This window comes from Hevea brasiliensis, chromosome 2 (genome assembly GCF_030052815.1).
Source record: "Hevea brasiliensis isolate MT/VB/25A 57/8 chromosome 2, ASM3005281v1, whole genome shotgun sequence".
NCBI lineage: Eukaryota > Viridiplantae > Streptophyta > Magnoliopsida > Malpighiales > Euphorbiaceae > Hevea > Hevea brasiliensis.
Window position 1 is genome coordinate 11370221 of NC_079494.1, and position 19071 is coordinate 11389291.

Genomic DNA, 19071 nt, shown 5'->3' on the forward strand with positions numbered 1-19071 from the left:
CCGAAGCGCCAAAGAGTTAAAAAGAACCTTCTTTCTGGTCCTCCGAATCTTCGAATGTCAAAACCCTTAACCTTAGGCTCCCACAATATGTAAGATTTTAAGAGATCGGAAAAGTCCTTATTCGACTCCCGTTCAAGTAAAAAGAGATCGGAGGAGAGTTCTTATCCGGTCTCAATTCAAAATTTTAATAGATATTTAACAGAGATCGGAGGAGAGTTCTTATCCGATTCTCAACTCAAAATTTTAAAAAAGATCGGAGGAGGGTTCTTATCCGGTCTCAATTCAAAATTTTAATAAATATTAAACAGAGATCGGAGGAGAGTTCTTATCCGATTCTCACCTAAAATTTAACGAATAATTTAAAGAGGTCGGAGGAGAATTCTTATCAGATCCTCAAGCTAAAAATTAATAAATATTAAAGAAATCGGAGGAGAATTCTTATCCGATCATCAAATTGAATAAAATGGCCCTTTCAGACAAAACTAACATACAACAGTAACTCACTAAGGTTGTCTCATTTACTTATGTATCTGGGTAATCCGAATTAGTGAAAAATCAAATATTCCTTTTGTCAAAAGGATTAACATTTCCATTCGAGCCCTCCTAACTAATTTATGAAGAACGTGAAGTTAAATCTACTTATCCTTACTGAGGGACGAGGTGGGGTGCCTAACACCTTCCTCACCCGTTTACGGACCCCGAATCTAGAATCTCTGTTTTGAAGTGGTTTCATTTTAATTTATTTTCACAAATGGTTTTCTTTAGTTTCCCTCAAAACTAATGTGGCGACTCCTCACTCTTTCCCACTTCGGTGAGGGTTCGTCCAGGCGACCACAAAACACCTTGCGACAGTAATGATTGATAGTTGTGTGATAATGGTGGCTAAATGGTGATGGTGGTGGCAATGGCGTAATTAGATGGTGGTGGTGGTGCAAGGTGAGATAGTGGTATTGCTAGTGGCCAAGTGGTGGTAGAAGTAATAATAATTAAGTAGTGATAACGGTGGTCAACCAATGATGATAGCGATGGTGGTAATAGGATGGTGATGGTAATAGTGGTGGTAGTTGTAGTGTTGGTGATAACAGTGACAAAGTAAGAGTAGTAGTAATTGTAGCAGTAGTAGTAACATTACGTAATTGTCATTCTATTACGTCAAATTTTTCTTTGTTATTAAATAATGTAATCAAATATGCAATGTGATTACGTCATACTAAACATGACCTAAGAATTATAAAGTGATTTAATACATTTATAATTAAAATGTTTAAAAGAATGTAAAAAACAATAAAAGAATATATATATATATATATATATATATATATATATATATATATATTAAAATTATATAACATAAAAAAATATGCATAAAATTACTTTTTCAATTTAATTTCGATTTTTGATGAAAAATTGAAATCAAACCAAAACAATAAATATAAATATTAGTTTGATTCAATTCTTGCAGTAAGAGATTTTTTTTTTTTTAAGTTTTGGTACAATTCAACACAATACAATTCTTTAGTTTAATTTAAAAGCATGAGAAACAGGCACATCCCTATCCACCACTACTAGAATCATAACTGTATTGCACTGTTGCACGCAAAGTTAGCGAAGGATCCGAGGTGAAAATAAAAAATAAATCAACCGTGGATAATATTTAACATTATTATTTCTACAAGAAATAGAGCAGACAACGCCATGGAAATTATGGCATTGAACTCTGACTTTATTTGTACACAGAAGATCCCAAGCAAGGATATCAATCAACTATCAATCAATCACAACAAAGCTCCATTGTTTCAAGCAGGAAACCATCCTGAGCAATAGGTTTCAGGTCAACAATAGAATTGTCCCGAAGAAACCCAAAACCAAATGTCCCATTCTTGTACTGCCAAATCCTTCCCTCAATACACCAAGGATTTTCAGAAATTCCTGCCAAGCCTGGGATGAATAAATCATAACGCGAGTTTATGTACATAATGCGAGAGACTACCTCATTATCCATCGGAGGGTATTGCCAATTTATATCCTTGGATGTCATAGGCGGCTGAAGATGTATCCGACTATTGTATAGATATTCTTCTTCAGGTGAAAATGGAGACTCGATAAATGCAGGATTTGTTGTCCAGAACGCTGGTGTAGGACTAGAAATCTGTTCACACAAGTCCCCAACCCTTCGGCAAAAGATGCCAACTCCATCATATGCTACAAGATAAAATTCCAATTTCATGTCATCAGAAATTCCCTGCAACAAGAAGCAGGAGAAAGTGTGAAGTGAGCTATCAACAAAGGCATCTATTGTCTCAATCATCCTCCTCCAACCAATAGCCAAAATGAAGCAAAGTAGAGTCTATTTGGCATTATGGTTCACATCTAATTTTTGAAAAAGTACAATGCTGTTGATTTTGGAGTTCTTATTACTAAAATATGTCAAATTTAACTTACAATCAATTTTTAGTAGCTTCTAATTAAAATATTCAAGGTGATACTTTTCTCAATGGTAACTCAAACAACAATGCAGACAGACACATAAAGAGAGAAAAAAACTTCTTTCCAAAACCAGAACATCCTGTGAGGAAACAAAATTTGGCCAACCAATTTCAACAGCATATTGGTCCAAAGTCTTCTGATCAAACAGAACTGCCCTCAGAAGTCAAGCTAAAATCATGATAAAAAAAAAATCCCAAGCGTATCTAAATGCATTTCTTAACATTACTTGATTCAACTACCAAATATAAGTTATCGATTGAACAAATCAAAGGATGGTAAAGACATTAGTACTTTGGATCAACTAGCTGTAGCAATTTTTTTCTTACAAGGGGTAACATCCAATTGAAAGTAATGTTTGGCCAATTAATAACCTACAAAAACCATGAAGCAAAACAATGATCAAAATAATAGGAACACTATGAAAAATATCAGAAGTCATTGAAAAAAAGAAGCAGAATTTTAGTACTCTCAAACCACGTAGTAACAGAACCATTCCATCGTTTTATACTGGCTAGAAACAAACAGTTTTAGACTTCCACGAAGTAGCAAACTGTCAAACAATAAGCAATACTAGCAAATACATAAAAGAAAAAGAACAACCACACACCTTCCATAATCCCTGCAATGGCCGAGCTGGCGAAGGTGAGGAATCAACAATCTTCAAGAAATGCTCTGTTTCCCACTTCTTCCTCCCCTGCTTCTCCTTCTCCCTCTTCTTCTGCCTCCTCCAGGACCTATCCGCCCCAGGACTCATTCTATTCGCATAATACTGATACATCTCCAAAGTTTCCGGTGAACTCCCTGGAGACCCACTTTCTAGCCCATTACTCGCATCACCACCATACTCTCCTTTCGAAGTCGGCGCACCTGAACTCCTTGAATAAGCAAGACCCACATTCTCCTCCACACTAAAATGTATATCCCCAATAAAATTAACGTTAACCGGGATCCAATCCATCTCCAGGGATCCCGATTCACCAGATAGCCCATTGCTATGTCCATCGGGATCGAGAAAATTTACAGTTTTACCCTCCGGCGATATGCCCATCCAAAGGAACGGCGTTTTGGTTACATCATACGTACCTTTTGAAGACGGAGAAAGTCTATAACCAGAAAGAAAAGAAGGGCCCCACTCGAAGAAAATTAGCGCAGCAGATTTCACCCCGGCGGTTTGCTTCTGTTGACTTTGGCCGCAACGGCGCCAGAAACCGATCAGATTCTCCCATTTTTTAAGAGTTTTATAGAGAAGCTTGTATGAGATTTTCCCATTACCCCATTTCTTGATTTGGGTCTTGGACCCCCATCGCCTATCGCAGATTGCATACCAGAGCTTGCTGCCGTTTTGGCAGAGTCGAGAGAACCGCCTAGACGTGCAAGCGAAATTGCCAATCTCGGTTGGGGTTAGGAGGGAGAGGATATAGAATTGGATGTCCTCGGGGAAATCAACAAAGGAATATGAATTCATTTCTGCCATCTGAAAAGTCCACTGATTTTCTGGAAAATGCTGTTTGTTTGAAGGAAGAGAGAGAGAGAGAGAGAAAGAGAGAGAATGTTTGAAGCCTGTGAAAATCAAGTGAGGAATAAAACGAAACAAGGGAAAATTTGAATAATGGTAGATTCTTGGAGAAGAGGGAATTATTCTGTTCAGCTAAGCGAACCTATAGAGAAGGAAGAAATCAGAAATCTGAGAGATTAAGCCGTACAAGCTTCCAAGTCAGGACTGGGTTCTGCACTTCAGGAGATGTTGGTTAATTGTGTTGCCGTGTTGGTCACGAATATGTAATTTCCTTCAATTTTGTTAACGAAGAACCTGTTCCTTCGGCCTGTATACCTTCTACTAGCTACCCGTTCTTCTCCACGTTAATTTATTAACTTTCAATTTTTGGTATTTAAAGTATTAATATATTTATATTTATATTTATAATTAATATTAATTAATTATAGTATAATAAATATAAATTTAATATTAAAATAATAATATCAATAATAATAATAATAATAATAATAAAATAAAAAATAAGTAATTAACTATATATATATATTTTTATAAAAAGTGATAAATGATAAACTTTTTAAAATAAACCTCATGTGATAACACAGTAAAAATATGTATCTGTTTTATATACAAAGATAAATTAGTAAATGGGCCACTTGACAGTTTTGACCATTCCATCCGTAGTATAGAAGAGGCAGGATAGACCAGCCATGGTCGGTAAGGTTAAAAATTAGAATTGAACCTATCCAATTTAAAATCAAAATATATAAAATCGTTTTGATCAAAATTGATTTTAAATTAGGATTAAAATTAGACTAAATCGTTTAATTCAGTTCGATTTAAAATTAAATTTTTTATTTAAAATTAAAAAATAAAAAAAATAAATCCTTGAATTTATTCAAATCGAACGAAAACTAAAATTAGAGTATAAACCAACCTTTGATTTTGATTCAATCCTTGGAGTGGATGAATAAATATATAAGAAATTATAAAAAAAAATTAGTTTAACTTTATGAAAAAGATAGGCTTACAGGAAAGAATGTTGAAACTGCAGTAGATATGAGATAAAAAAGAGCTAACAATTGAGGAGATATATCTAGTGGTTATGCTTTAACAAATATAATAGATGGGATTGATTTTATGGTGTCACAAAATGAGGTATCTTTGTAAAATGCTGACACATGTGATAACATTCTTTGTAAAATGCTGGCACATGTGATAACATTCAACATGTACTATCTTATGAACCAACTGTAAGATCTCAAGTACAATCTGAAACTCCAAGTTTATCCAGGACTAAAAAGGCTAAAATTTCTATTATTGATTATGAAGTCCTCTGTCGAAAGAATGACTTGATAATGTGGCTCAGGCTATTATTAAGTCAACAATTAAGATGGTAAATACATCTAAAATATCAATTCCAAGGGATGAAGTTTGGATTTTATTAATAGATTTAGTAGTTGAGCCAAATAATTTATCTACTTCATATTTCTTTTTTGTGCAAAAGTCAGAAATGTTAAGAGTTTGCTAGGATTGCCCTTGAAAATTTTATAAAGATTGTATTTATTGTAAACAAATTAATTAATATAAACACTATTTTATTGCAATAGTGTAAATTTGGAAATGATTAATTACATATAAACACTATTATAAATTTTTTATTTTTTATATTTTGTGTGTCTTGTGTTATTGAACCTGACAACTATATTACAAGGCCCTGAGGACTTCAGAATTACAAATATTTATAAAGGTAGAAGGACTCACCACTAACTAATTATATGGCAAGCGATTATAAAAACACAGCTTAGCTAAATGGTGAGCAATTACATTAGCTTTCCTACTAATATAAGAGAATTCAATATGAGTAAAATGGGAGGTGTCTAATAGCATGGATTATAGCCTAAATTTCCCAACAGACATCACTCTGAATACTTTTGAGGACTGAGATAAGAACCTCGGAATCTGATTCAAGGATAATGATTGGGGCTTCCATATTAGATGTTTATTGAATTGCTTGAAGCATGGCTAGTGCCTCTCTAGCCAAAGGGGATGAACACTGAATTATTCTTGTAACGCCATCTAGAACATTCCCCACATCGTTCCTACCAACCACTGCAATGGCCGCACCATTCTCACCTTTCTTCCAAGCTACATCACAGTTAAATTTCAGGGTGCCAATAGGAGGGAAAAGCCAAACCTGAGCTGGATTGATCCCATCATTGTTTACGCAATTCCTTTTATAGTGATGATACATGATACTGGTCGTATGCATTTTAGCTAGCGCAACTAAAATATGTTGAGCTGTTGCCATCAAATTAGGATTAATATGATCAAACAAGGCTTTATTCCTAGCCTTCTAGATAAATCAACACGTAAGAGCTGCAAAAACCAAAATATCTTGATCCATCTTCCCATTTAGAACTTCATTAACTATAAAAGGCCACCATCTTTCCATAAAAGTAAAACCAATTAGATTTGGTTTGAAACTCATAGGGCTAATGAACCAGGACACTCGAGCATGCTCACACCACATTAGGGCATGTTCCTCTGATTCCAACCCCAAATTACAAATTGGACAAATAGGGCTTACCTTTATGCCTTTCTTTACTAAGTTCTCCTTGACTAAAATTGAATTCAGCACTACCCTCCAAATGAAAACTTTGATCTTGGGGGAATTGGAAGGTTCCGTGTTTTTTTTCCATACCGTAGCTGATATTTGGTGAGAAATCATAGGTCTAATTAAGTGCTCTTCCCATTGCCTTCTTGCTAAGAGCCTGTATCCTAAACAAACTGAGTAACGCTTTGAGTTATCAAAATGCTAGACGATTTTATCCTTATATCCCCTAGGACCAATAGGAATGGCAAGGATTGCCCTAACCTCTTCAGCACTGAACAAATGAATGATTAACTCCTTTCTCTAGGAAAAATTCTCATGATCAATTAGGTTAGCTACCCAATTAACTTGTAAAGGATAATGAGTTGGCCTTTGGACTCTAAAACCCAAAATAGAAGAAATCCAGGGTCTTCCCACATTAAAGTAGAACTGTCATTGCCTATGTTCACCTAAACACCTTCCTTGAGAAGCTCTTGACCCTCCAAAGTATTATTCCAAATCCACAAACATTTCCAAGATTTTTTGTCTTGCCAGAATGATGAATATGGGAAATACAATCCTTTCAAAACTTTAGCACATAGGCTGAAAGGATCTTTGATAACTCTCCACCCCTATTTTGCTAAGTTGGCTAGATTAAACTTATCAAAGTCTTTGAACCCCATTCCTCCCAAATATTTCAGTAAAGTAGCCCTCTTCCAACTAATCCAACACAATTTCTTCTCTTTATCTTGTCTTCTCCACCAGAAACTGGATGTTAAGCTATTTAGATGAGCACAAAAGGTCCTAAGATACCTTAGAAAGGGCACTGAATACGATGGGATTGTATGAAGGACTGACTTAATGAGAGTTTCACTTCCTACTTGCATGAATAGTTTCTTCTTCCATCTTTGAGTTTTTGATTGTATCCTTCTCTAACAAAATTGAGTGCCTAAATTTTTAAGCTTCCCCAAAACATTGGCAAGCCTAGATATTTATCTGCAGGATTCATCTCAATCATGCTAACATCGATAAAATCTCTCTTTGCAAGTTCTAATGGGAGTTCTTAAAGAAATGACTACTGGATTTGTTGCATTGATTTTTTGCCCCAATGCCTTTGCACACAAGTGAAGGATTGACTTTAGGACAAAAGCTTTATTTCTTGTTACTCTCCTAAAATCAAAGTATCATCTATAAAGAAAATATTAGTAACTATAGGAGGATGCCTGTTGAATTTAATCCCTTTGAAATTCCACAACTGATTTTCTTTATTGATTAAACATGAAAGGGCTTGAGAAACTAATAGAAAAGATATGGAGAAAGATAGTCCCTTTTCCTTAGCCCTCTCGATGGAAAGAAAGGGGTGGTTGGAGCTCCATTTACTGAAATCGAATAGCTAACAACCGTCACACATGGCATAACCCATTTCATTCAATTCAGATTAAAATCAAATTTCAACAACATTGCTTGTAGAAGGCTCCATTCAACTTGATTATACGTTTTGTGCATATCAATCTTTACTGCCATGGAGTGCTTTTTAGTCTTAGATCTTCCCAAATGATGGAACACCTCATGTGCAATGATTATGTTATCCTGAATGGCTCAATTGGGGATAAAGGCAGCTTGGTCCTAAGAAATCAAAGCACTCATACAAGGTTTGAGTCTGTTAACCTTGATTTTAGAAATCACTTTGTGCAGGAAATTACATAGGTTGATAGGCCAATATTGCTTAATACTGCAAAGACTTTTACACTTGGGAATGAGAGTTACATTAGTCCTGTTAAGCTGCTTAGATAAGAAACTGCTTACAAAAAAACTTTTAATTGTAGTACAAATATCAAGACCAACAATATTCTAGTTGTTTTGATAGAACAACCTTGAGAATCCATTTGGGCTAAGGGCTTTGGATGCACCTAATTCAAAAATAGATCTATTAATATATGCATCAGAGACTGGGGTTGAGAGGTGGTCATTCATTTTTTGAGAAACAATTATTGAAATAAGATTAATCACTTGTTGTATTCCACTTGGTCTATTGCTACTGTATAGTTGCTTGAAGGAGAGGATTTCACCCTTAATTTCATTTGGATTGTCTATCCATTCACCATTATCCTTTTGCATCTTAACTATAGCATTTGTCTATCCCCTTTGAACAGTGGATAGGTGGAAGAAACGAGTATTCCGATTGCCAGACTAGAGCCAGTAGATAAGCGAATGTTGCTTTCAATGGTCTTCCTCCTGCTTTTGAAGATAATTTAATCGATTCAAAATATCCAACTGGACTTGCTTGTTCTCTATATTTAAAGGATCATAATAAATTCCTTCCAACTGATTCTACAGCCTGTTTATTTCATTCTTTGTCCCTTGGAAATGAATTATGTTCCAATTACTGAGCGCCTTCCTACATCTACTTAGTTTTTAAGCAATTGAAAACACGGCTGAGCCCTTTTCGTCCCTCCACCAAGCTCGATAAAAAACTTCTTGGTACTTTGGATGGTGTAACCGTTTACCTTCAAAACGAAAAAGGAATGTTGGCTTTAAAGGAAGAGAGTCTAGAAAGAGAATTATAGGTCTGTGATCAGAACCCCACAAAGCTTCATGACAAATAATTGCTTTAGGGAACATTTATCTCCATTCTATAAACACTAAAACTCTATCTAGCCTTTTTTGAATGGTAGTGGGACCGAATTGCTTATTGTACCATGTGAACTGTCACACCTTACCCCTCTGTAAGGCATAACATGATCCCGTAGAATACCTAATGAATTACCGAACTTCACCAACCGATAACTCATTAAGTACCCTACAAAGGATTTTAAATCAATTTTCTTACTTTTGTTAAGTGGTGAGCATTGTCTAATAGGCATTTAAAACATTTAGTTAAAATTAAAACTAGTTAATATATATCTGGTCCATTTTAGTTTTCCGCAAACTACAATATATATTACAACTTTATACAAATTTTATACAACTGCTCAAGACCTATTTTTACATGTCCATACATTTATGTGCAATATATACATCAAAAGAATATTTACAGTTAGGGTATAAATTATACCCGAAGACTTCAAGCCGATGGTTCCTCACACCTCAGCAGCTCAGTCTGCTGCTCCTCTATGCTCTGTATCTGCGATAGCAATAGAAGCTATCGCTGAGTACTAGGACTCAGTGGTAAACAACATACTGAAATAATCTTTATGCAAAAATTAAATCACATTTATTCAAAATTTTGGCTAAACATGCGCATTAAACACAAAACATAAATCATGAGATTTTAATACGAACCAAGTTCATTTCAAAGTATCAAAACACATTTCATAAAACCCACAGTTAGATCATGCCATTCGAAACAAATAGAATCTCAATAGCCAGAGGCTAAAGAGAAATCACATGAATCTCGATAGCCAAAGGCTAAAGAGAAATCACATCACAAGGCTAGCTAGCTCAAATATATGGATATCCATTCACATCCTCTTCTACTGGCACACCTCAACACTTCTCCAGAGAAGGAATCAAAATTCGAAACTAATTACCCCCACTAGTCGTGCTAGTGAGGTGTTCAAATATATGGTCATGACACTGTGGTTTCAAAACTTATCTTAACAATTTGCTAAACATTGTCATTTCAAATATACACAATACTTCCAACAATTTAAGTCAAAAAATCATAACTATTGTCACAAATAAATTCTCAATAATTCAAAGCAAATGTAAAATACATATTTCATTCACTTTATCAACACATTTTAAAGCATAGTGATGTTGTGCACAAACCTCAAATGAGTGGCCTTTTGGCCTTAACTCGACTCCTCGGGTTCTGTCCTGGTATTCTTTTCCACTGAAACACACAATTTTATAGTGTTTCAGTACCATAATTTAACATAAATCCAAAAATAAATTTAATTTCACTTATACCTAGCTCTAACGTGCTAATTTCGACGTTCTTGAAATTTTGTGTTTCGGGTTACTATTCACTGCACTATTCAAGTCAAATAGTTGACTTTCTAAGGCTTAATAGGTATGGGAACTCCAACTTCACTCACATACCACATTTTGGTCATTAAACTTGTTGGTTTTGGTCGTTTTCTCAAAGCTTAGGTCATTTTGGCAAAATTGCCAATTTTCGGTTTTGGAGTTCTAAGTTGCACTATTCCATTGGTCAATCTACTGTTGGAATTTGACAAAACTTTTTTCATAGAAAATGTTCCTTATTGTCTTAAGTGTATTCTCATTTTTGGATCACCTCAATCGGAGTTTTGTAGCTCAAGTTATGGCCAAAATAAAATTATTGTTCACGTGCACTGTTCATGCTGAGATTTTGGGTTCTGGCATATTTTGATCCAAATTTGGTCAGTAATTTGATTAAGTTAAGTTCATAATTTGGTCTAAATTTCTTCATATGAAATGTTCTACTATGTCTTAGGTTTCCATCGGTTCAAGAATCGCCTAAATTGGAGTTTTGTAGAGAGAGTTATAACCCTTCAAACATTACTGCTCAATATAAATTCTGCAGAGTTACAGGTTTGGTAACTCAACTTTGCTCAATAATTTGAATGGGTTAATGGCATAATTTGGGGTGGTGTTCTTCATAACAGTTTTAGATCTATACCTTATCTAATTGCTGGTAAAATTTCAGGTCAATTTGACCTTCCTAGCTCGAGTTATGACCAAATGAACAGTTACTGTTCATTTAGTCAGTTTGGTGCAGTGGCAGCCTGCTCTCATTTCACTTTGGTCACCCAGTTTTGGTCAGTTTTTGGGCATGGTTCCTTAATGAAAATTGTGCTCTTTTATGTCTATTTCTATTACCAATTTGTGGCATATCAATTGGACTTGTAAAATTTGAGTTTTGGTCCTTCAAAGTGGGTTTGGTCATGCTGCCAGCTGCATGACCATTGGACCTACGAATTTGGTTTTCATTCCAACAATTCCTACACACCTCTTTTGGTCATTATTGACCATTTTTCATCTCACAATAGACCAAAGTCATCATTTATGCATTTCTCCAAAAATTTGGTTCCAAACCCTAGCATTCAAATCCCTAATTCACTTAAATTGTGTAATTAACTAAATTCAAAACTTTAAACTATAATCAATCAACTAAGGAAGGTTTCTAAACTCATTCAAACCCATTAAATTCATGCAATTCATACTCCCTTCAACAGGCCAAAATTCAGTTTAGTCCTTCTCCCATGTTTGTTTCATTTCAAGTTTATTTACAAGCTCTTGATGCCACACTAACACTAATTAAACAAAAAAAATTGAAGTTTATAGTACTATACATTGAGCAGAATTTTCTTCCTCCTTTTCTTCAAATTTTTCTTCGTTCTTTTCCTTGAATCTTCTTTCTTAGTTGCCCAAACAAGGTCTAGTTATGGTAGGACAATTTTGTATGGTTGGATTTTAGTTTTTCAAGCTCAAAAATGAGCTTTCATGGTGGTTTTGTGAGGGAGAGAAGAGAGTGACGTTTTTGAGAAGATGAAGATGACTTTTTGTTGTTAATTTTTTTCTTTTCTTAATTTATTTTAGTTGATGGAAGACCACAAAATTCCATTTAATAAATAACTTAATTAATTTCTTATTGACATCATTCATGATGTCATCACCTTTGACTTTTCTATCTTCTTCTTCTTTTTTTTTTCTTTTTTTTTCTATTCGTTCTTTAATTTAATTCTCGATTCTGAAATTTTCTTTTCTCCGATTTTATTTGTGATTAGGTCGAGTCACTCGGGTCAATTGACCAAATTGCCCCTCGTCGGTTCATCCCGGTTTGCAAATAATCCAATATTTCTTCCGGCTCCCTGACCTAATTATTTGACTGACTTAACAACTCTTTTTCGTGGTTTTCTCTTTTCCACTGTGTTCATAAGGGTCCTAAGGACCGCAGCGTCACTTTTTACGGTTCGAAATTTGAGTTTAAAACGACTTCGCAGTCGTTCCCGAGGAGGTCACTCATCGCTGTGACTCTCGGCTCGTTTAACCTCTTATGTTCCGTTTTTCTTATTTATAGTTAACTAATTAAACATTACTAATTATTTGTGTTTATGGCTTCTCAAATTGTCTTAAGTGTGGTCCTAATCCCATTAATTGTTCGGACCGACACCGGTCACCGGAACAGTGAAATATACCAGGCTATACAACGGGGGTGTTACAATTCTCCCCCCCTTAAATAAATTTCGTCTCGAAATTTTTACCTGGTATCAATCTCTGAACAGCTGTGGGTGTTGTCTCCTCATGTCCTCCTCTCGTTCCCAAGTAGCTTCTTGGCCCGACTGATGCTTCCACAAAGACTTTTACCAACGGTATTCGCTATTCCGAGTCGCTTCACCTCATAAGCCGTAATCTTTATGGGTTCTTCTTCATATGTGAGGTCCGGATTCACTTCTATTTCTTCTCGGTAGTACATGAGATGGGTCCGATCGGTACCTCCTCAACATGGACACATGGAAGATATTATGTATCTTCTCCAACTCGAGGTAGTGCCAACCGATATGCCAAAGGACCCACTCTTTCCAGAACCTCATATGGCTCGATAAAATGAGGACTCAGTTTTCCCTTTCTGCCGAATCTCATAATTCTCTTCCAAGGAGAAACTTTGAGGAAAACTTTCTCACCCACTGCATACTCAATATCCCTTCTCTTCAGATCAATGTAGGACTTCTGACGGTCTGATGCAGTCTTAAGTCGTTCTCGAATCACCCTGATTTTCTCTTCAGTTTGTTGAACAATTTCGGGTCCAATCATTTTTCTTTCACCCACGTCATCCCAACACAACGGGGTTCTACATTTCCTGCCATACAAAGCTTCATATGGAGGCATCCCAATGCTTGATTGGTAGCTGTTGTTGTAAGCAAACTCAATCAAAGGCAAGTGTGTATCCCAACTACCCTCAAACTCAATCACACAAGCCCGTAGCATGTCCTCCAAAATCTGAATTACCCTCTCAGACTGGCCATCTGTCTGTGGGTGGAATGCAGTACTAAAGTTCAATCTAGTTCCTAGGGCTCTCTGAAGACTACCCCAGAATCTAGAAGTGAACCTAGGATCTCTGTCTGACACAATAGATACTGGCACTCCATGCAGTCTCACAATCTCATCGATGTATAACTTGGCCAATCTTTCTAAACTGTAATCCATCCGGACTGGTAGAAAATGGGCAGATTTAGTCAATCTGTCAACAATGACCCAAGCTGCATCATGACTCTTCTGTGTCCTCGGAAGTCCCATCACAAAATCCATCGTTATTCTCTCCCATTTCCACTGCATCGGTAGTGGATGTAACAACCAATGGTACTTGATGCTCGCTTTACTTGCTGACAAGTTAGGCATTTGGATACAAATTCTGCCACATCCCTTTTCATACCCATCCACCAGTAATGCTCCTTTAGCCCTCTATACATTTTTGTTCCACCAGGGTGCATGGCAAAAGGAGACTCATGTGCTTCCTTCAAAATGATCTGCCTCAAATCAACATCATTAGGAACACATATTATGCCTGGTGTAGCAGTAGACCATCATCTCTGATTGAGAATTCTGGTTTCTTGCCCTGCTGGACTTCTTCCATCAGCTTCTGATACTTCTGATCATTCTGAGCAGCCATTCTAATCTGATCAACCAACACTGGCTGTACATGCCATGCAATTGCTGTTTGCCCATCATCATTAATCTCTAAACTGGCATGTAATGATCTCAACTCATGTACCAAAGACAAAGGAGTAAGTCGTAGACTTGCCATAGTCTTGCGACTTAAGGCATCAGCCACAACATTAGCTTTCCCTGGCTGATAGTCTATCAGACAATCATAGCCTTTTATCAACTCTAACCATCTCCTCTGTCTCAAATTCAACTCTTTTTGGGTGCCCAAATACTTCAAACTCTTATGATCTGTGTAGATGTAGCACTTCTCCCCATACAAATAATGTCTCCAGATCTTAAGAGCAAACACAATGGCTGCAAGCTCCAAATCATGTGTCGGATAATTCCTCTCATGCGGTTTTAGCTGGCGTGATGCATAGGCAATGACATTTCGATCTTGCATCAATACACAACCTAACCCATTGTGAGAAGCATCGCTGTAAACTGTATATTCTTTACCCGGTGTGGGTAAAGTTAGGACTGGAACCTCAGTCAAACATCTTTTCAATTCATCAAAACTCTGTTGGCATTTGTTCGTCCACTGAAATTTCACATCCTTTCTAAGCAGCTTGGTCAATGGAGATGCCAACATGGAGAACCCTTTCACAAATCGACGGTAGTATCCATTAACCCGTAAAACTCCGAATCTCTGTGACATTTCTGGGTGGCTTCCAATTAAGGACAGCTTCAATCTTGTTAGGATCTACCTTAATGCCCTCTTCTGATACTATATGCCCCAAAAAGGATATCTCCTTCAGCCAAAATTCACATTTCGACAATTTGGCATATAGCTGTTTCTCCCATAAAGTCTGTAGTACAATCCGCAGATGTCTGTCATGCTCTTCTACATTCCTCGAATAGACCAATATATCATCGATAAATACCACAATAAACTGGTCGAGGTATGGTCTGAAGATAGTGTTCATCAGATCCATAAAAGCAGCCAGAGCATTAGTTAACCCGAATGGCATAACCAAAAACTCATAATGGCCATAGCGGGTTCTAAAGGCAGTTTTAGAAATACTCTGCTCTTGTACCTTCAGCTGATAATAACCTGATCTCAGGTCAATTTTGGAGAACACAGCTGCACCCCTCAACTGATCAAACAAGTCATCAATGCGGGGTAATGGATATCTATTCTTTATTGTCACCTTATTCAACTGTCGATAATCAATACACAAGCGGAGAGTGCCATCTTTCTTCTTTACAAACAATACCGGCGCTCCCCAAGGTGACACACTAGGGTGGATAAAGCCCTTGTCAAGCAATTCTTGCAACTGCACTTTCAACTCTTTCAATTCTGCAGGTGCCATTCTATATGGCGTTATGGAGATTGGATCCACACCAGGCATAACATCAATTTCAAACTGCACCTCTCTTTCTGGAGGTAATCCTGGCAATTCATCAGGAAACACATCCGAAAATCACATACGTAGGGATGTCCCTTAGTGCCGACTCCCCACTTGGGTGTCTATCACATGTGCCAAGTATGCTTCACACCCTTTTCTCGATCATCTTTACGGCTAGTGCACCGAAATGATGTTTGATGGCGATAAATGCCTCTCCCGTGTATGACCACATCACCGCATGCAGGGAGACCAAAAGTGATCGCTTTCGCCTACTGATCAATCATAGCATGATGCCTGGCTAACCAATCCATGCCTAAGATAATATCATACTCTCTGAAGGGCATTTCAATCAAGTCTGACAGGAAAACATGTCCTTGGATCACCAAAGGACAGTCTCTATAAATTCTGTTGACCCGGACCTCTTGTCCTAACGGACTAGTTAGTAGCACTTCAAAATCCATTTGCACACATGGAACAGCAAGTGAACTAACTATGCTAGCACTAACATATGAATGGGTTGAACCCGGATCAAACAACACAAATACTTCTTGATCAGAGATAGAGAATGTACCAGCTACCACATCAGAAGTCTCAGCCTCTTCTCGCTGTCTCATTGTGTAGATTCTGGTTGAAGCACTTCCTTGTCCTGACTGACCAATTGTGCCTTGACTGCCTGAAGCAGTGCCTCTACCTCTACCTCTTCCTCTACCAACTGGCTGTGAACCTCTGAGAGCAGGACTCTGAATAGATCCCTCGGCAGTAGTAGGAGCTGGACTATATCTCGGAGCACTAGTACAGTCTTTAGCTATATGGCCCTTGCCTCCGCAGTTAAAGCAGGCTCCAGTGGCCCAGTAACACTCCCCCCCATGAATCTTGCCACAAGTCTCACAGGGGCGGGCAGAATATGAACCCCTGCTTGACTGCTGACCAGACCTAGGGGGTCTCTGTCCGGAGAATCGGCCCCTACTGAATCTTCCACCTCGACCCCTGCTGGGTCCACTAAACTTCTTTCTCTTTCCAGAGGTAGCACCAGAACTTTGTTCAACTGATTTTTCCCCCTTGTCTTTTTCTGATTTCTCAGCTTTTTCTGATTTTTCTTTCCTTGGGGTTACTTCTGATTCAATTCTCTCCAGTTCAAATGCTTGCGACATAAGCTCTGAGAAGTTGTTGTGTCGAAATCCCACAACTTGCATCTTATGCTGGGCTTCAAACACGTCTCAAATCTCTTGCATCTTGCCTTGCTGGTAATAAGGAGGCTTCCAGCATAATGACTTAAGCGGGAGAACTCCCTCTCATATTCTGCCACTGTTCTGTTGCCTTGTTTCAAACTCAAAAATTCTTGCAATTTCTGGTCAACATACGCATCTGGGATGTATTTTTGTCTGAATTCTCTGATGAAGTCATCCCAGGTCAGCACTGGCGGTTCAGCTAAGCTGTGGGGGATGGTCTTCCACCAATCATACGCATCCCCTTGCAGTAGAGACACGGAATACTCAAACTTCAACTCATCTTGGCAGTGCAGTTTCTTAAACACTCTGTCCATTCTTTCAAGCCATTGCTTTGCCTCAAGTGGGTCTACTGTACCCTTAAATTCTGCAGCCCCATACTTCAATAACTTGTCATACTGTCTGGCTGGAGGCAGTGGTTGTGCCACAGGTGGTTGGGGTGGAGCTTGAACAGGCATACCCCCGGCCATTTGTTGAAACATCACAGCCATCTGCTGTGCGAATTGTGCAGGAAACTGCGGCATTTGTGGGGCTGGTGCTGCTGACCCACTAACATTTGGTAAAGCTGGGGCTTCCCCTTGTGCCTCAGCTTCAACAGACTGTTCAACTGAGCGGTCCCCTTCTTCCATAACAGTTTGGAGTAGGGTATCTCCTGAACAAGTAACACAAAGAGATTTCCCTCCATTAGTTCATATTTATGATGTAATGCACTGTATGTAACAATTATGGACATTGAGCAGTTGTACTTAACAAGAAAGACACAAATTTATATGTTAAAACATACTTCAAAAATTTGCTCTGATACCACTAAAACATGTCACACCTTACCCCTCTGTAAGGCATAACATGATCCCGTAGAATACCTAATGAATTACCGAACTTCACCAACCGATAACTCATTAAGTACCCTACAAAGGATTTTAAATCAATTTTCTTACTTTTGTTAAGTGGTGAACATTGTCTAATAGGCATTTAAAACATTTAGTTAAAATTAAAACTAGTTAATATATATTTGGTCCATTTTAGTTTTCCGCAAACTACAATATATATTACAACTTTATACAAATTTTATACAACTGCTCAAGACCTATTTTTACATGTCCATACATTTATGTGCAATATATACATCAAAAGAATATTTACAGTTAGGGTATAAATTATACCCGAAGACTTCAAGCCGATGGTTCCTCACACCTCAGCAGCTCGATCACGCTTCCTCTCTGCTCTGTATCTGCGATAGCAATAGAAGCTATCGCTGAGTACTAGGACTCAGTGGTACACAACATACTGAAATAATCTTTATGCAAAAATTAAATCACATTTATTCAAAATTTTGGCTAAACATGCGCATTAAACACAAAACATAAATCATGAGATTTTAATACGAACCAAGTTCATTTCAAAGTATCAAAACACATTTCATAAAACCCACAGTTAGATCATGCCATTCGAAACAAATAGAATCTCAATAGCCAGAGGCTAAAGAGAAATCACATGAATCTCGATAGCCAAAGGCTAAAGAGAAATCACATCACAAGGCTAGCTAGCTCAAATATATGGATATCCATTCACATCCTCTTCTACTGGCACACCTCAACACTTCTCCAGAGAAGGAATCAAAATTCGAAACTAATTACCCCCACTAGTCGTGCTAGTGAGGTGTTCAAATATATGGTCATGACACTGTGGTTTCAAAACTTATCTTAACAATTTGCTAAACATTGTCATTTCAAATATACACAATACTTCCAACAATTTAAGTCAAAAAATCATAACTATTGTCACAAATAAATTCTCAATAATTCAAAGCAAATGTAAAATACATATTTCATTCACTTTATCAACACATTTTAAAGCATAGTGATGTTGTGCACAAACCTCAAATGAGTCGCCTTTTGGCCTTAACTCGACTCCTCGGGTTCTGTCCCGGTATTCTTTTCCACTGAAACACACAATTTTATAGTGTTTCAGTACCATAATTTAACATAAATCCAAAAATAAATTTAATTTCACTTATACCTAGCTCTAACGTGCTAATTTCGACATTCTTGAAATTTTGTGTTTCGGGTTACTATTCACTGCACTATTCAAGTCAAATAGTTGACTTTCTAAGGCTTAATAGGTATGGGAACTCCAACTTCACCCACATACCACATTTTGGTCATTAAACTTGTTGGTTTTGATCGTTTTCTCAAAGCTTAGGTCATTTTGGCAAAATTGCCAATTTTCGGTTTTGGAGTTCTAAGTTGCACTATTCCATTGGTCAATCTACTGTTGGAATTTGACAAA

At 37.2% G+C, this 19071-nt stretch overlaps 1 protein-coding gene across 1 annotated transcript; it reads right to left on the bottom strand.

Moving 5' to 3' along the window:
- Window positions 1–1620: 1620 nt before the first annotated feature.
- On the bottom strand, window positions 1621–4332 carry LOC110661212 (F-box protein At3g12350). The gene is made up of 2 exons (XM_021819786.2): window positions 3095–4332; window positions 1621–2242 (listed from the first exon to the last, which is right to left on the bottom strand). Exons 1-2 carry the CDS (start codon window positions 3959–3961, stop codon window positions 1772–1774), a joined length of 1338 nt encoding a protein of 445 aa, XP_021675478.2. The 5' UTR covers window positions 3962–4332; the 3' UTR covers window positions 1621–1771.
- Window positions 4333–19071: the final 14739 nt, after the last annotated feature.

Excerpts from the sequence above, each read along its gene's own strand:
- LOC110661212 (XM_021819786.2), bottom strand. The coding sequence starts at position 3,961 with ATGGCAGAAATGAATTCATATTCCTTTGTTGATTTCCCCGAGGACATC. Across the intron at positions 2,243-3,094 it reads CATTGCAGGGATTATGGAAG|GGAATTTCTGATGACATGAA; the intron begins GTGTGTGGTTGT and ends TTCTTGTTGCAG.